Genomic DNA, 16,785 nt, shown 5'->3' with positions numbered 1-16,785 from the left:
CAGCTAGCAGTAGCTCTGCTCCTCTGCAGGGCTAAGACTCATTTCTCTGTAATCAACAACTTAATAAAGGAGACTCGCAGGAAATACTTTCTAAATCGCTAATCGCCAAATCCAATTTCTGGAATCAATGGCATTGATTTATCAATTAATCCTGCATCTGTAATGCTGCCACTTTGCCGTGCTTTGGGTGTTGGAGGTTTCAGCGGTCAAATGCATTATTGAAAGAGGCTTTTTACCAAGCAGTGGCAGATACAGAGAGCTTAGGAGGGTGTCAGTCTTGATGTAAAGCTTTATTTGCAAAGCGAGTTAGCGTGAGCAGACTTTTAGTCCTGCTAGGAGGACAGTGACATGTATTTATCTTGCGAGAGAGGAGGAATATCAAACGTGTTGAATAAGGCTTTGTCTTGTCAGGAATATTGATTAAGTGGTTTTGGGTGGTGTCTGTTGCTTCGTGTGTGTTTTTGGTCGAATGCCTGTGTGGGGAATGTGGTGTAGTGCATGTGAGAGTGTTACATACTCTCATCCATTTTTGTTGTTCGTTGTTTTCTCCTCGGGCTTTAGTAAGCAATCAGCAGAGGGCTTTAGATCAGAGAGAAGTGGATATATTGAAAAGAAAGTCTGGTTTGAAGCAACAGAAAGAGAAAAAAAAGCTATACCTTGGTTAAGTTCTAAAAGAAAGAAGAAAAAGTTTAGTCATATGCGATGTATGAAAAAGGCCTTTGAAAAAGCTTACCTACTCCCTCGCTCGAGGCCACATTCAGAGGGCATGAATAGTGTAGGACCTTATGGATTTCTCCACACCGCTCAGCCATGCAGTGGCGATGTGGGATTTGACTCATGTAGGATATAAATAGTCAAATGGCCCGGGATGGTTTCTTAGCTCCTCACAATAACCAATCTGCTGTGCGAGTGGACACGCTCGCCTCTTTCTCCGGCTTCTTGGTCATGCTCTCATTCTGACACCGGTGGGCACAGACCGTACGGGCTATTGTGTTACCTACCGTGTACTGCTGACTTTTTCTTCTCCATTTGCACGTTAACCTTGGGCTCTGCATTCTGAGGAAGAATGGAGGGAGGCAGTGAACCGGAGAGTAAATGGCAAAGACACTGCGAGAAATGGCGAGCAAGGGGTTTTCACAATGCATTCCTCACTGAAAAGGCCAGTGTTTATTGTGTATGGCGTGTGGGTGTTCAAGTGTGTTGTTTGCCAGTTAGCGTGAAATGCTAGTGTACAAGTGCGTGTGGGTGTGGGGAGGGCAATGAGCGTGTGTCCGTCTGTGGCTGACTGTCAGTGTTTTTCATCTTCGAGGATACTGAGGTCCATGTTTTTGTGTGTGTGTGTGTGTGTGTGTGCTACAGTATGTGCTCTTCTGCTGGTAAACTCGGCATTAGCAGCTAGAGATTTCAGGCTTGGTCAGCTATGAAAGCAGGGCTACGTGACGAGAGTGCTGCGCTGCCCACAGATAGCTAGCCCTTATCCACTAATTAAAACCCTCTATCACTCCATGTCTCACTTGGCAATCTCTCCATCCTTCAATTCTCTCCCCATTTTCACTGTGAAATCTCTCCATCTCTCATTATCTATCCATCACTCTCTTTATCCCCCCCCCTCCTCTCGGCATCTGCGGAGGCCTCCCAGTGGGCGGTGTACTGTTTTGTTGTGTTTCGGGGAGGTTTAGGTATAACAGGGTCCTGGGGGTCCTGCAGAGCTTCTCGTCTGAGGTGTCCCTGTCATATGCCTGAGGAGCTATGGCGGTGCTAACGAATACAATTGTTTTCAAGCCCCCCACCCTCCCCTCCCTCACTCCAGGAGAGGCATCTTTCTCTGGCAGCTCATTGTTTACTCCCGCAGGACCTGTAGCCTGGATCTGCATTCTCTGCTACAGAGAGTGCTCCTTCTGATGATTAAGCCATCAAAATGGTAGACAAAATGCAAACCTGCAAAACAACAGCGGGATTGTCATGACTTCACTTCGCGGCATCTGCAGCGACGACAGCTCGAGCATGAACATATATTCCGTGATGTTTCATCTCATCGTCATTCCCGTGGCTTGCGAGGCCTGTTTAGTGAGCGGGATTAGCTCGCCTCTGTGCAAACAAGCTTCTCGGAAAATGTGTAAAGGCCAGAACAAAGATAGCAGCTCCCCACTCAATGGGGGTCTCCAGGCTGTTATGAAAATAAGACCTTCTCTGCATGGCGGAGATGCATTTGTAATCCTGGAACTATACTGTATCAATAATCAGAGGAGTTCATATTGTTGGATGGCACTCTGCGTCCTCCTTGTTTATTTACCGATGTGAAACTCAATTTCTCTGCCATGGCCTGGCCCCGATCCACTTTCCCTGCCTCTCTTCTTCTCTTTTTTCCCCATTTTGCATGTCTTCTCTCTTACCGTTCGTCATGATTCCAGCCCATTCATTTGAGATTGCAAAGTGTAAATTGGTTTTGGCTTTCTCCCCCCTTCTCGCACGGCCATCTCTGCCGTGCTGTTTTTTTGTTATTGTTGTCGGACATCTAAGGGGAGCCCGCCCCTCCGGAGATGACTTGGAGCGTAAATCCTGTTTAAAAGCAACGGTGGATGTGAGCCTCTATCACTTCTCTAAGCAGATTTGCAGGGGGGGGGTCACTGCTCTACGGATGCCCTGTTTGAGCAAATGGAAGGATAGAAGGGGATCAAGCGGGCGAAGAGTCTCATTTAATAATATTGCAACTTTGTAGCCATGGATTATCACTCCCGTGTGGTTGTGTGTGTGAGTTTGTGGCGAGAGAGAATGTGATAAGAAAGAGAAGGGTTAGGAGTTGGGGGGGGGGGGGCAATTTAATGTGATGCATGTGTTTCACTCAGTGTTGTCACTTTGTATTAATGTTAAACCGTGCCGTGAATAGGCCATTACACACTGATGAATTATAGATTAGTATTAAAGTAGGAATACAATCACACAATAACTTACACATACATTGTCAGTGCAAACAAGCACTCACTGTTAATCTATTTGTAGCGCAAACAAATCTCTCGACATCGCACATTTTCACCTGTATCTAACTTTTCCTTTTCTCTATTAAGTGACGATACAGTTCTGTGTTGTGGTTAACGCAGTATGCTGCACTTCATAAATCTTTAAAGGCTGTGCATTTTACATACTTCAGTCTTGTATGGAGATGATTAAGATCAGTTGTTAGTCACTGGCAGCTTAGTAATGCAATCATTCAAGCACTTAGTTAGCTTCACTGGGGGATCCCTGCTCTACACGCACATCAAAAAATGATGAGCGAGATGATACAAACCATGTAGTGAAGGTTTTTGAAGATTGAGGTATTAAACATTAACTCTAGCATGACGATTATTATTTCAACATCATTATTAGACCTTCCCGTGGCTGCCCTTGTGTGTGTTTTTCTATGAATAGCGAGCCATCGGCGCCCGCTATACGCGCCCCAAGGTGCTTTCCTCCTCGACTGCAAATCTAGGCTAGTGTTGTGCTCAGGTGGCACATGCTGACTTGTCCTACAGAAAGCCCATGTGTCTTGTTTGAAGTGAGCTGGGCTCTAAGAAACAACCACCAGGTTTTGACATCAAAACCAAGAATCAAACCCCCTAATGGACACCCCACTGTGGGCTAGAATTAGCGAGAATAACCCCCGCTAGCAGGCTTACTTCTCTAAACGCAGGGGCCTCCGAGGACGAGATGGAGGGTGGAGAGCGTGTAAGGTAGGGCAAGGATGAGAGGCAAGGAGGAGAAATGGACTGGTACAAGAAGGAGTGATGGTGGAAGAGGGGAATTAACAAGTAGAGGAAACAAGACTAGCTATTCCGCATTGTACAAGCATGAATACACACACCAAGCAAAATGTTTACCAGATTGGTCCGTGTATGCGCACACTCCATCTACGGGGACACAAGATGGTGTGCCGGGGATTGCATGTTTTTCATTGTTGCATGTTAGCGTCTGACAGACATAAAACAGGACAGAGAGCCTCTGTAGAGACAGGCAGCAGTCAGTGCCTGCAGCAAGCTCAGAGCTCACAGGGTAATGTATACTCGCTCCTCGTCGTACCAGAGAGAAGGTGACACCAGTCAATCCCATTCTGACAGGGCAGCTGAGATAATAGCCGGCTTTGATTCCAGGCAATAACTCCTGTCAATCAAAATGAAAGGCATCGCGATTGCAGGGGAACCACAAGTGTATGTGTGTGTGGTGTGTGAGGCGTACAGTATGCTACAGTACCGCTCAGGTAATAGGATGCAAAATGTGGCTTTAGAGGCCTTCTTGTGCTTTGATGAAAGAGGAAACTCAAGAGATGGAAGACAAGGCTTTTAACTGATCATCTGCGTCATAATAATGTCTGCACAAGATGAGGATGTGTGTGTGGGATGAATGTGCCGTTACGTGTTTTTGACTATCAGGGGTCGGCGGGTGGTCTTGTGTGTGCATGCAAAGCGATCCGTGTGTGCGCAAATGTGCATGAGGAGGGTTGAGCGCCAGGCCAAGGGAAGGAGTCTTTCAGGTGGAATAAAAGCATTACTGCCGTGGTAGAAAGGTCAGCTGTAAACTTGTATCAGACTAGTGGTGATCACCCTCTGCTGCAGATCTCTGAGGTATTGAGCAGGCACGCTCTAATGGCTTTGATATATGGACTACAGGACTCCCTGAAGAGGTCAATACCATAGCACTTTGTCTCTATGAGCAATGACCCTCTCAAGCTCCATTTAGAAGCTTTATATCTGCAGGAAATAGGCTGGAAAGGCCTCAGGCAGGGCACGGTGAAAGAGAACTAATATGAATGAAGTGTTTTCTAATCACTTCTTTCTGGGCCCTAATCGACGTCCCAATCAATCACCCGTTATGGCGGTATAAGCATATTGTGCCGGACGTTATCAAAAATAGATTTTGATGTGGTTAAGAGAAGAACAAGAGAGTCTGAGCTGAATAGAGCTGATTTATCAATTCTCCATTAGGAAGGGCAGTGACACTGTAAAGCCTGGTGTGTAATAGTGTTTCGTCACTACTTGGGAAGCTGGTGAGTAACAGTGTTTAATGAGAGTGACAGACGTGGGGCTCGAGCTGCAAATTAGTAGATTTGCTTCTCCAACTTGTCAATGGTTGTCTGTAAAATAGAGCTAAAGCCCACAGTAGGGGGATAAAACAGAAACAACAAGTGACAGAACGGAGAGCCGTGCTTGATTATAGCCAATTTCTCTTCATACACGTCCGGACATAATGGCCTCCATCGCGGTCCCTTCTGAGCATATTGATTTGGAACTAACCTTTGGTGTGAAATATGAAAGAAGCCAAATACTGTTTATGAATGTCTGCTGTAATTGGAATGAGCAGATGTTGCAATATTGTTCCACTGTGTTCAATAACAGGCTTCTGGTGCTATTTCTCTCCTCTGCCCTGTCTGCTCACTCCCCTGTTTCCCTTCATTTCCCTCCACTGGCACATCTTTCTTCCTCCCTGCTGTCCTTTTCCTGCCTCTTTCACTTTACCTTCCCCTCCCGTCTTTTCTCACCTCCAGACTCTGTGCTCTGTCCCGTGGCTGTGCTGAGTGACTAAGCAGAGACCTACAAGCCATGGAGGAGATGGACAGTAAACCCTACCAACCTTTGTCTAAGGGACGCCACGAGATGGAGATGTCCTACACCAGCTCGTCTGACGAGAGCGAGGACGGCCGCGCCCACCACCGCTCCTACACCTCTCGTGAAACCCTCCCGGACTACACACACGAGCTGCGCCTCACACTCGGGTCTCACCGGGAGAGACAGAACAACTACAGCCAACCCCAACCAGGTACTACAAAGATACTAACAGCACAGTTACCAACCATGTTCACATGACTCTCCTTACCATTTTCATTTTAGACGGCATTGTCATTGTTAAAGTATCTGCGTTTTAGAATGATAAGATAAGATAAAAGATAAGATCAAATAAGATGTACTTTATTGATCCCAATTTTGGAAATGTTTGCGTTGCAGCAGCATAAAAATACAAGGCATTGTACATTAGAACAATTAAAAGAAATAAACAATTACAAATGTAAACATCTCAATAGAAATAAAATAGCATTAAAAAAATGTTGAAATACAAATTTACAGTAAATGAGACCAAGATGGAATCTTGAAGTGTTTCTTTGTGTTTCTCGTGTCTTTCTCTTCCCGCACACTGATACGTTTAAGCTGGACGGCCAATCATTTGGATATATTCTCAGACAGTTTCCATCAGGATGTCCACGGTGTTCACAGTATGGGACACAGTGTGGGACACAGTGTGGGACACAGCGTAAAAACATGGTCGACAGACTCTAACCAACGTTTCCAACTTGAACAACGCCCAATAATCGTCTTGGTTTGTCAGGGCCTTAAGGCTTATGTGTTCATCTAAAAATATAAATCCATAGATACTGTATGTGCACATAAATGGATTCTGGCACGCAAGGGGAAGACACACTCACAAGGACTCTCACTGAGGTCTTTAAAAGGACCTTTGTGAATTACCTATTACATTCCACAATGAGACAGGAGGACAGTCGGAGGCAGCCAATTACCTCTTCTCCACGGAGGTGATATTTCTCTCCCACAGCTAAACTAGGTCAACCCCAAACCTCTATGGCCTCACCTGGGGTGTAACACCCCCCTTCATTACACACACACGTGTGTACATAGGCACACATGCAGGCGCACTTTGACACATACACTGAAGAATTCTTGCCTGCCGGTGACAGGAGGAGAAATGGCCCAATGCGTGCTGTGATGGATGGCCTTTATGCAGGTCATGTGTGGTGTTAAGAGAGAAGCAGCACCTCATCAGGACAATGCCGCTGTGCAGGGTTCATTGTGATCAATAGATACTCTTTCTCCTACTCCAACCTCCCGCTTCTCTGCAAGACCTACCCACCATGCTAACAAGCAGCATTAGCCATTCACAGCAGTTACAACTCCTGACATCAGGCCGCTGCGGGGATAGCGTGTTTTGAATGCCACCTTCTATGGATTTTATGATATTGTTCTCCATGCAGGGACCCGTCAATGGCCATTAGTCATCATCATGTCTTCCGCAACATTGTAGAGTCAAAGAGCACTTGGCTTTTTCAACAGTTGCGCCCTTTCTGTTTCCATAACAAACAACATCCCCTGCCATCAGTGTCATATGGTAAGGTGTGATAGACCTCCCAAAGCAGACTTTGAAATGTCAATGGCAGCCGGTTCTGAGAAACACATCTGTTCATCTCTGGGCAACCGAGTTATATATAGCTTAGCCTACCTAAGTAACCAACTGTTAAGGGGGGATTTTGCCTCCAGTGACGTTTTTAATGGATTACAGTGTTCCTGACAAAGATCAGCCAATTTTTTTCCCCTCTTATTCCCCGCCCAGCTTCTTCATATTTTCCCTCATCTTTCAAACTGCCGCATCTTGCCATCTCCTTCCTTCTTTTCCTCCCTCATCATTTTCCTTGATACTACACATTCCTCTTAGTGGATTAAATCCCAAATTCCCAATTTGCCCTTATTGCCCCTTTCTCAGGTCCTTTAAAATTAAAAAGATACTATTCATAGATGTATAGATAATTATTGTTAATCACCTAAGAGAGCTTCCCACACTAATTAGATTTTTGTTTACTACTACTACTTACTTAAATGCATTTTGTTTACATATCCAGAAATCAGTTATAGCTCTGTATGAATGTGAATTTTTTTACAGGTAACCGCAGTGAAATAATCTGAATATTTTATATATACATGCATGAATAATTATAGTATTTTTTATATTTGATAACATTGCATAAATCCTAACATGTGGGTAAACAAAATGGCGTAGGTTTTCTTCATAATAGTGGTAATAAAGTAGAATGTTGTTTATATCTATCTCGGCAACACCATCATATAATTGACTTGATTATAATGTCTTTAGAAATAACAGTTATCCATATAAAAACATTGATAGATTTTATGTTTTTCTTGCATTATTAATAGACTAAGAAAATAAATCCCATTCAATCTTTAATTAGCAGATGATTAGTGGGTTTTACCTGTCTTCCCTAATGTAATGTGATTTGATGTTGTCACGTGTGTTGATTGTCTTCTTAACATTGATTTGTAGTAATTGCCTGCTTTTTAAATGTCTGTTACTTTAAATGATGCTGACTTATTCCTCTAAGCTTTTATCTAAGCTGTTACACAGTTTCAGCTTTCTCCTGTTCTAGTTGTGTTTGCTGGCATATGGCACATTTGGGAAAGGGGGTGCTGCATGAGAAGAATACAGCCTAAAATACAACCTCAAACAAATTCATTCGAACATGTTTATGTAAGGATACTACCCGAGATCAACAGTAATCAAACACATTTATTTAGGAATATTCAACATATATGAGCACCAAACTAAAGATCTCACTTGATGTGTTGTGACAATTTAAGTAGCAGAAGCCATTTGGCACATGGACCAGTCTCTTGCTCACTTTTATTCATGTCTCTGTCAAAATGATTTATACATTTAGTATTCAGAATGTATATATTTTTTTTTTCCATGACATCCAGCACTATGAGAAAGTAGAATTATGACCCAACATTTTTTCTGATTTTGTTCTTTTTAAAGTACTTACAGCATTGGATGAAAAATACTGATAAATATAAATATATATTTAGTTTTTTTCTCTAAAGTGAGTTGGAAGCAATTTACTGTAATGGCAGGGAAAAGGACGTTATTCAAAACATGATTTCCCCTCTAATCACCTCAAATCTCCTCTTGTATAATGCATTTCTTTCAATAGAATCCATGTTTCTTGCTACAGTGCTACAGGGAAATAGCCTATTTGCTCCTAAATTGCCCTCTTGCAGCCAATTTGAGCTAAACAGTAGTGTGTAGTGGTGACCAATGTTGTGCCGGTTTAATTCCAGCAGAACAGTGTGTGAGCCACAGTTGGTCCTGACCCCATCAAACAGGCACAGCAGGACACAACGCCGGTCAATGGAGTGGTCAACAGGACTGTGGCTCTTATTGAAACACTGCGGCTCGTGTTCAAAGGAGCCGACCTAACGCACATATTAACTGCACTAAGTGAGCAGAAGAACTCTTTCTTTCCTGTGTTCTCAGTGGAGTCTATCCTGCGAGGCTCCGGTAGTATCTGTATGGATTTCAATTTAGGGCCTCGCCTTTTAAAATTCCATCAGTTCCATCTCTTCCACTTATACATTCTAAACAGAAAACTGAGGTGGTGAGGAAGAAAATTTACTCAACTGCCTCTGCAGGAATACAAAAAAAAAAGTCAATTGAATTGAATTGAATTGAAGTGTAACCAGAGGACTAACACAGTATATAAGATGTTCTCAGATATCAGTTTGATGCTTGGGATTGGAGGGCGTTCTAATACCTGAAAGCATATGAGGCTCAATTCTTCCCTCAGTCTGAGTCAATATTAATAAGGTTTGATCTTTATCTGATCTCTTCACCCCACCAAGGAGAATATAGATGAGATCAGTGCTCTGTTTGAGCAGCAGTTCAATACGTCTCCAGCTCGATAGCACACATCAGGCAGCCCGAACAGGATATAGCTTCACTGCAAATGGTTAAGAAAAATCGAGGGTGGCATTTTGATTTGGGCTTCTGCAGCAAAAAAAAAACTTGAAATAAATGCATGCTCAAATAGCAGCGTGTCTCTTGACATAATTCGGGAGGTGTTCGTTGTTTGGCTTGTAAATGACAAACACCTGGTCAGCTTAGTTGTGAAGCAAATACAAACACATGCCGGAATTAGAGGCTTTACAGCTCTAACGTCTGTAGGCTGATCCCAATCTGCGTGTCTGTCCTCCTCTTTTAGATGTAGACTTCTCCAAGGCCGGGCAGATGAGAAGCCCAGACTACCACATCCACCCCCAGCAGCAGCAGCAGCAGCAGCACCAGGAGGAGGAGGAGGAGGCACTGTGCTCTGGACCGGCCGCTCACGTCCACAGCCGCTACTCCCTGGGCGTGGGCTCCGACGTGGACACGGAGCCGGAGGTGGACCCCTCTCCGAACCACGGCCTGCAGCACATGTGGATGCGCGGGCTGAAGTCCGAGCAGAGCTCCTGCCTGACGAGCCGTGCCAATTCCGCCCTGTCCCTCACCGACACCGAGCACGACAGGAAGTCCGAGCCTGACAACGGTGAGTGGAATATTTATCTTCTAACTCCACAAGGGGATTGATTCCCCATCACTATGCAAAGCGCCCATGGGAGATTTAAGCTTGGCGGATAATCTAGCGCACCTTTGATGATTCATTTCAACTCTCTATGGAGCACTTTCAGATTTAATACCCGATGACATCACAGAATTGAGTTTGAGCACTTTTCAAATATAAGGCTATGGCTTTGGGGGTTAATGGGCGTCTCCCAATTGGAGCGTCAGTGGTTTGATCCCAAGGCCTTGCAGTCAACATGTCAATGTCATGATACTGAACCCCAAAGTGCTCCCGTAGGTATTGAAGTGTTGCTTTGGTTAAAAGCGTCAACTAAATGACAGTAATCCAATAACTAATACTTTTGGATGGTTTAAGACCATAGGACAATCATGTATACATTTTGAAAATGGTTGTAGCTCCCCTTCAAAGAGAGGACCTTTTTTACAAAATAATGCAACGAAAAACAACATAACATTATATCATTTTGAGTTCTGTAATTTAGGGTTGGGTAGAGTTGTTCTTTTGTAAATATATGGATTTCGCTCAGAGGGAAAATGGGCATCTACCAATCAGATGGTTGCTCATTTGATCCCTAGCTCAGTCAGTCAGCATGACAAAGTTTCCTTGGAAAGATACTGAACCCCAATTTGGTCTCTTAGGTTTATGGTTCTAAAGTGTATGTAAGTCGCTTTGGGTACAATCTAAATAAGATGTGATGTAATAACCAATATTTGTTGATTGTCTTAGACCAAGCTGTATGACTTTTGAAAATGGGTGTCGCACAAATTCACAGAAAATACATTTCTCACCAAATAATGCAACAAAACACATCATGCAACATTACACTTGATGACACCACAAATGTAAGTGCTATCACTTTTGGATTGGGAGAGTTGTTCTTGTTTATGAATATAAGTCTGTGGCAAAATGGGCAGCTACCAATCAGATGGTTGCTCGTTCGATCCCCAGCTCATTTCAGTCAGAATGACGAAGTTTCCTTGGAAAGATACTGAACCCCAATTTGGTCTCTTAGGTTTATGGTTCTAAAGTGTATGTGAGTCGCTTTGGATAAAATCTAAATGAGATTATTATATATTTTGGATTGTCATAGACCAAGCTGTATGACTTTTGAAAATGGGTGTCGTTTAAAGTCACAGGGAAGATATTTCTCACCAAATAATGCAACGAAAAACACCATGCAACATTTAACTTGATGACATCACAAATGTGAGTTTTATCCCTTTTGGATTGGGAGAGTTGTTGTTGTTTATGAATATATGTCTGTGGCACAGGGCGCACCTATCAATCAGAGGTCAAGTGTTCTTGGTCAGGATACTGAACTCCAAATTGTTCCCACAGGTCTACGATATTGAAATGTCTCGAGGTTGCTTTGAATAAAAGCATCAGCTAACATGTAATGCAATAATCTTTGGATTGCCTTAGACCAAAGGAATAAGATGTATGAATTCTGAAAATTGACATTTCCCTTTAACAAGAAAGGACATTCCTCTCCAAAAAATTCAACAAAAAACAACATATACCGTTATTACAAAAATGCAAGGTTTATGATACAGCCTCAGGCAATTACGTGCTTTAAACTCTCTGTTTTTGAACTAATGCTAATGCACCAGTTCCTCTCTCTTTAAAAGCTCTTTGAAGTGGCTTAATACAAAAAAATGTGCTATTGGTTATTAGTCTCTGAAGTGAGCTCGTATTGGAGGTGAAGCCGGGGTCGACTGGGGATAGAGCATCCACAGAATATGGCTCGGAAAGGATTGGATATCCATATGAAGCTGAAGCATATTTTGGTTTAAGGCTTGGTGGAAGGAGGAATTGTAGGGGTCGGGCTGTCTGCAGTACCTGACTGGGCTGCCTGAGGGTAGCTGACAACCGCCTCTGTGGGAAGACTATAGCCTGGGAGGAAGGAGAAGTTGAGAGGCGGGGGCGAAGACATGGGGCCAACTAGAGAAGAGTCTGGGATGGTGCCAGTTATCTGTCTTGCACTGCTGGGCTTGGCTCGGCTCCCCGCAGATGGAAAGTTAGTTAGAGGTGCACACAAACAAAGACAGAGCTCTCCAACCCATCCCCAAGGGCACTGTCTGTTTATGTGCCGCAAAAAAGGTGGAACATATTCAGAGGCTGAGAAAAAAAAGACGGGTGATAGAGAAAGACATAGAGGGGAGTAAAAGAAAAAAAGAAAATTGCAGAGGGGAAGCGTAAGAGACAGGGAGAGCTAAAAAATGCTAATGAGAGAATAGAAATGGTAATGTAATGGTATAATTAGAATGAGAATAAAGGGGAATGAGTGGTTGAGGGTAACACAGGTGAAGGAGAAGCTGGTTTCGAGCAAGTGCTAGACAAAGATGGAGAGAGAGGGTGAGGGATGAGACGGGGGAATGGAAGGATCAGTGAGCCAGGGGGAATCAGAGAGTTTAGGATGCGCTTGTTTATGTTTGGGATGCACCCAGGGGTGATGTTTCATGGCAGCCGGATTGGACATGGAGTCAGCCTGGTGCAAAATCACAAGATGGAAGAGGCGCGAGCTAAAGTGAGGGAGTGGGAGTGCTCGCAGCATTACACAGTAATCAATTTGTGATGGCTGTGTGCATATGGTCCAAAGTTATTACCATTTGAGATGAGGCCTCCATCTTTATCCAGGGTCAGAATGAAGGGGGGGGGGGGGGGGGGGGGCAGATGCGGCAAAAAGGGAAACAGAAGCAAATGAGGACGGATTAAGTCATAGGACTGAGAGGCGAGGATTTAAATGTTCAAAGCATTCGGCTTTACTGCTACAATGCACCAGGAAAGCCGGTGTATGTGCGGATTTCATATGTCACATGAAGAGCTGTACTCTTCAAACCTTGACACAATCTGCCTCCGTTCTTCCTTTTCGCTCAAGTTGCGCCCCTCTCTACGTGTTATCTTAACCGGGCAACCTTTTTTCTCCCCCCTCCTCCTCCTCCCCAACACCGCATTTATGCTCATTCTCTCCCTGTCCGTCTCCCGCCGACACGTGGCCAGGGGTGTTCATGCGTGGCATCCTTTAATAGGAAATGCATCATGGATGTCACATTTCTCTCCATCAGCACACCAAAGTCTTGCACGCCCCTCTGTTCCCGGTGATAATGAAAGTTAGAGCCACTCGTGAAAAAAATGACGGTGTAAAGGGGCCGAAATGTAAAAAAGCTAACGTCCCCTGCCAAAATGAAAGTGCGTTTTAAGGCGGACCGACCTTGCACTCCCTTTGTCTTCAGAGCTCGCCCCCCTCCCAAACACATTAATGGTGTCAGCTTCAAACTGGCAGGAATCCTTTTGTTCCTGGTCTGATTGAAGCTGACAAGTCAATTTAGTCAATGTGTCAGTGTGTGTGTGTGTGTGTGTGTGTGTGTGTGTGTGTGTGTGTGTGTGTGTGTGTGTGTGTGTGTGTGTGTGTGTGTGTGTGTGTGTGTGTGTGTGTGTGTGTGTGTGTGTGTGTGTGTGTGTGTGTGTGTGTGTGTGTGTGTGTGTGTGTGTGTGTGTGTGTGTGTGTGTGTGTGTGTGTGTGTGTGTGTGTGTGTGTGTGTGTGTGTGTGTGTGTGTGTGTGTGTGTGTGTGTGTGAGTGAGTGGGATTGAGTGTGAGAAAAATTGAGAGAGGGAGCCGCAGATTAAGAAAGAGTAAAGAGGTGAGATATATTCGGTATGTGTGTGTAACGTCCGTTTAGCTGTCTTTTAATATGTGTCTGTGATGGGTTGATGCATGGGGGGGGGGGGCATGTCAAACTGTGACACCTCCCATGAGGAAGGCTGTAGGCGTTGTCGAGCGTCCGTTAGACCTGCTGACAAACTGAGGGAAACATCAACACCCTGAATTGACGACAGTACGCCGTTAGAGAGGAGATTGGCAGAAGAAAGACTGAGTGTAGTTCAGCTGGAGTTTACTGCTGACACACACACACACACACACACACACACACACTTCATGGCCAGAGGTATGTGGACAACAATTTGTGTCAGATTTGAATATATTTAAAAACCTGTTGCCAGAAATATGGAAGCACACTTGATAGCATTAGAAACTGATCGACCCAAAACAGCCGCACACTTTAATGTGCATTAAGGTGCTTTGGCCACATGTATGTGGATATGCTGCTACTACTGCAATGCTGAAGGTATAGTTTGACATTTGGAAAAGTATAAGCACTCGTATTATAACGATGTTGCAGTTAATCCAGACATTTATAGCATAGTTGTACCTTGATGAGTGTCCAATCTCAAAAGTATATCACAAAATGAATAGACATCCCCAACCTTTTTGGAAATCAAAATTATTATTTGTATTCCCTCTTTATCTATTTATACGTTAGTTATCTAAACGGGTAATGAGTCAATAGTAACGTCGGGGAAGGGGAAGCTAATTTGGCTGGTGGTTTAGCGGAAAGCATTTGAATTCTTCCCATATTCCAATATTTAAACTTTTGTTGATTCATGTGACAACGTTCTGAGAAAGTGTTATATTACCTTAAATACCAGTGACATCGCCTCTGCTTTTGATAACCCTTCCTTGTGTAAATAGATTTTTTACATAATGTATATTGCGCTGACTCGACTGATGTTTTATTATTGTGTTTACTGTTCAACCAAATACCCTATCTTATAGCTGTACAGGGACTTATAATTATTCACCATCATCACAGGCTGATAATAACATTAACTGTTGATATACAGGTGCAATAATAAAGACAATGAGGAAATTACATTAAGAAATACTTATAAATGAGTAGTTTTTTGTACTTAATGTCGTTATGAAAATGCAAACCAGTTGTTTTTGAAGGGGGTTATGATTGGCCATGTTAATATGTGTTAGAGTGTGTAGTGAGTGGCCAATTAGAGACAGAAAAGGGAAGAAATAATAAGCAAATAATAATGATTTAAAAAAAAATACATAACACCAAAAACCAGGCCCCCTGGCCCTAAAGTGGTATTGATTAACTTTAACAAAGGAACGAAAAAGGGTGTAACTCGCAACATGTCAATATATTCCTATAATCAAATGCTTCAATGGAATGGCATTGATTGAAAAATGTAAAATGAAATGCTGAGAGAGAACACACATAGTTTTGGTGTCAGTCCTCTGACTTCCTGCAGTGTGGAATAATTAAACAAATCTGCATTAACTTTATTATCTGGGTTACAACACAAGTCCTATAATGAGATGCTAATTAATTGGCCACTTTTTCATTAGTTTAATCGTTTGTAGATTTACTCTAGGCTTTTGTCTATCTTTTAGCTTTTTCACTTGCATTGCTCAACTTTTAGGATTGACACTTTGGCATGTAGCAGACAGTCTCCTGGTTTTACATGACTGCACTTTTTAATACATCGTCCTCCGAGCTGAAAATGGTTTTAAGGCAACTGCAAACATCAGTCCAATGAAAGGCTCCATCACTCATTATGGTAGATAACTCTCCGTGCTAGAATGCAAATATCTGTGTAATTACCACGGCCTGAGTAAGCACTTGACTCTGATTGGCCGCAGGATGTCCAATTTTTTTTCTTGACAACTCCCTTATAACTGTCTGATCACAGCGCTAAATTAATACACTAGAAAGGTTGGAATGTTCCATTTCCGCCCCAACACTGCAGATAATGGTTTGAAGAAAATGGGTTTTCAAATTGCCTCAAACATTTATAGTTCCCGTGTTAGCAATCAGCCCTTTTAATGTACTGTAGTAGTGCTGAAAAAAATGGATGTAATCCCTCTGCATCAAGATTAGCCCACATCTGTTGAGCTGACCTGGCTGTGACACTGTGTTACTGCTAAGTGCAAATAAGCAAAACAACAGGACTCAAATACATTAAAATATACCTAAAAGAAACAAAAATGTTCTTTCGTGTTCATTTTTATTTGGTATTACCTTCCTTTTCTGTTCAGCGGGCTGATATTTGATGAATATTTAAAAGCAGGATGTTGCTAAATGAGTATTAAAACTCTGCGATCTGATCTAACACTAAATGGAGACAGAGTCATTCGAACAGAAATGCAAAGGTCTTCCTCGCTAATTGTCAACACACATGAATATATTTTACACTTGACAGCTTGTGCCTCTTGAATTCAATTTGAGCACACTCATTTCTCGAACCAAATCTTCGTCCAAATATTAATTCCTTTGTTTTTGTGTAAAGACATGCATTTTCCAACAGTGCAATTGTCCAAGATGGACGGCAAACCTGCCAAAAACCTGCTAGTTTTTGCTTCTCGAAATCAAATGTACTCTTCTTTACTCTTTCACAACTTTTTTTAATTGAAAACAGTTGGGATTTGGACTGTTTGTTGTTGGGCAGACTATGAAGACGTTACAAAAAGCTCTGAGGATTCAGATTTTTGCGACAAATTGCAAGAGTGAATGAAGGAAACAAAATGTTCCCTGCCTTGAATACAAGTTTGAAAGTAAAAGAGCACAGCAGAAGCCTGCCAGGTCTGTACTTACTAACAATAAATGAAGCATATTGCCCCAAAATAGATTGCTGCCATTAGACCTTCAAATAAAGTCATTTATAATACATTTCTCATAGCTGTTGCCCTTGCCTTGGAATAAGACAAGCATGAATGTTACCTTAAACATAAATGTTACGGGGCGGCCATAAACAAGGTAGT

The 16,785-nt window shown here is 43.0% G+C and overlaps 1 protein-coding gene across 1 annotated transcript in view; it reads left to right on the top strand.

Annotated features, from left to right (window-relative positions):
- tenm1 (teneurin transmembrane protein 1) overlaps positions 1-16,785 on the top strand; it is a 207,729-nt gene that overhangs the window by 8,259 nt on the left and 182,685 nt on the right. The window contains exons 2-3 of the mRNA XM_034121218.1: positions 5,519-5,790; positions 9,812-10,135. Of these exons, the coding sequence (XP_033977109.1) occupies positions 5,574-5,790; positions 9,812-10,135 (541 nt within the window). The 5' untranslated portion in view covers positions 5,519-5,573. The remainder of the gene's footprint in view (positions 1-5,518; positions 5,791-9,811; positions 10,136-16,785) is intronic.

Source organism: Trematomus bernacchii, unplaced genomic scaffold (genome assembly GCF_902827165.1).
Source record: "Trematomus bernacchii unplaced genomic scaffold, fTreBer1.1, whole genome shotgun sequence".
NCBI lineage: Eukaryota > Metazoa > Chordata > Actinopteri > Perciformes > Nototheniidae > Trematomus > Trematomus bernacchii.
This window is presented reverse-complemented; position numbering and strand designations above follow the sequence as displayed.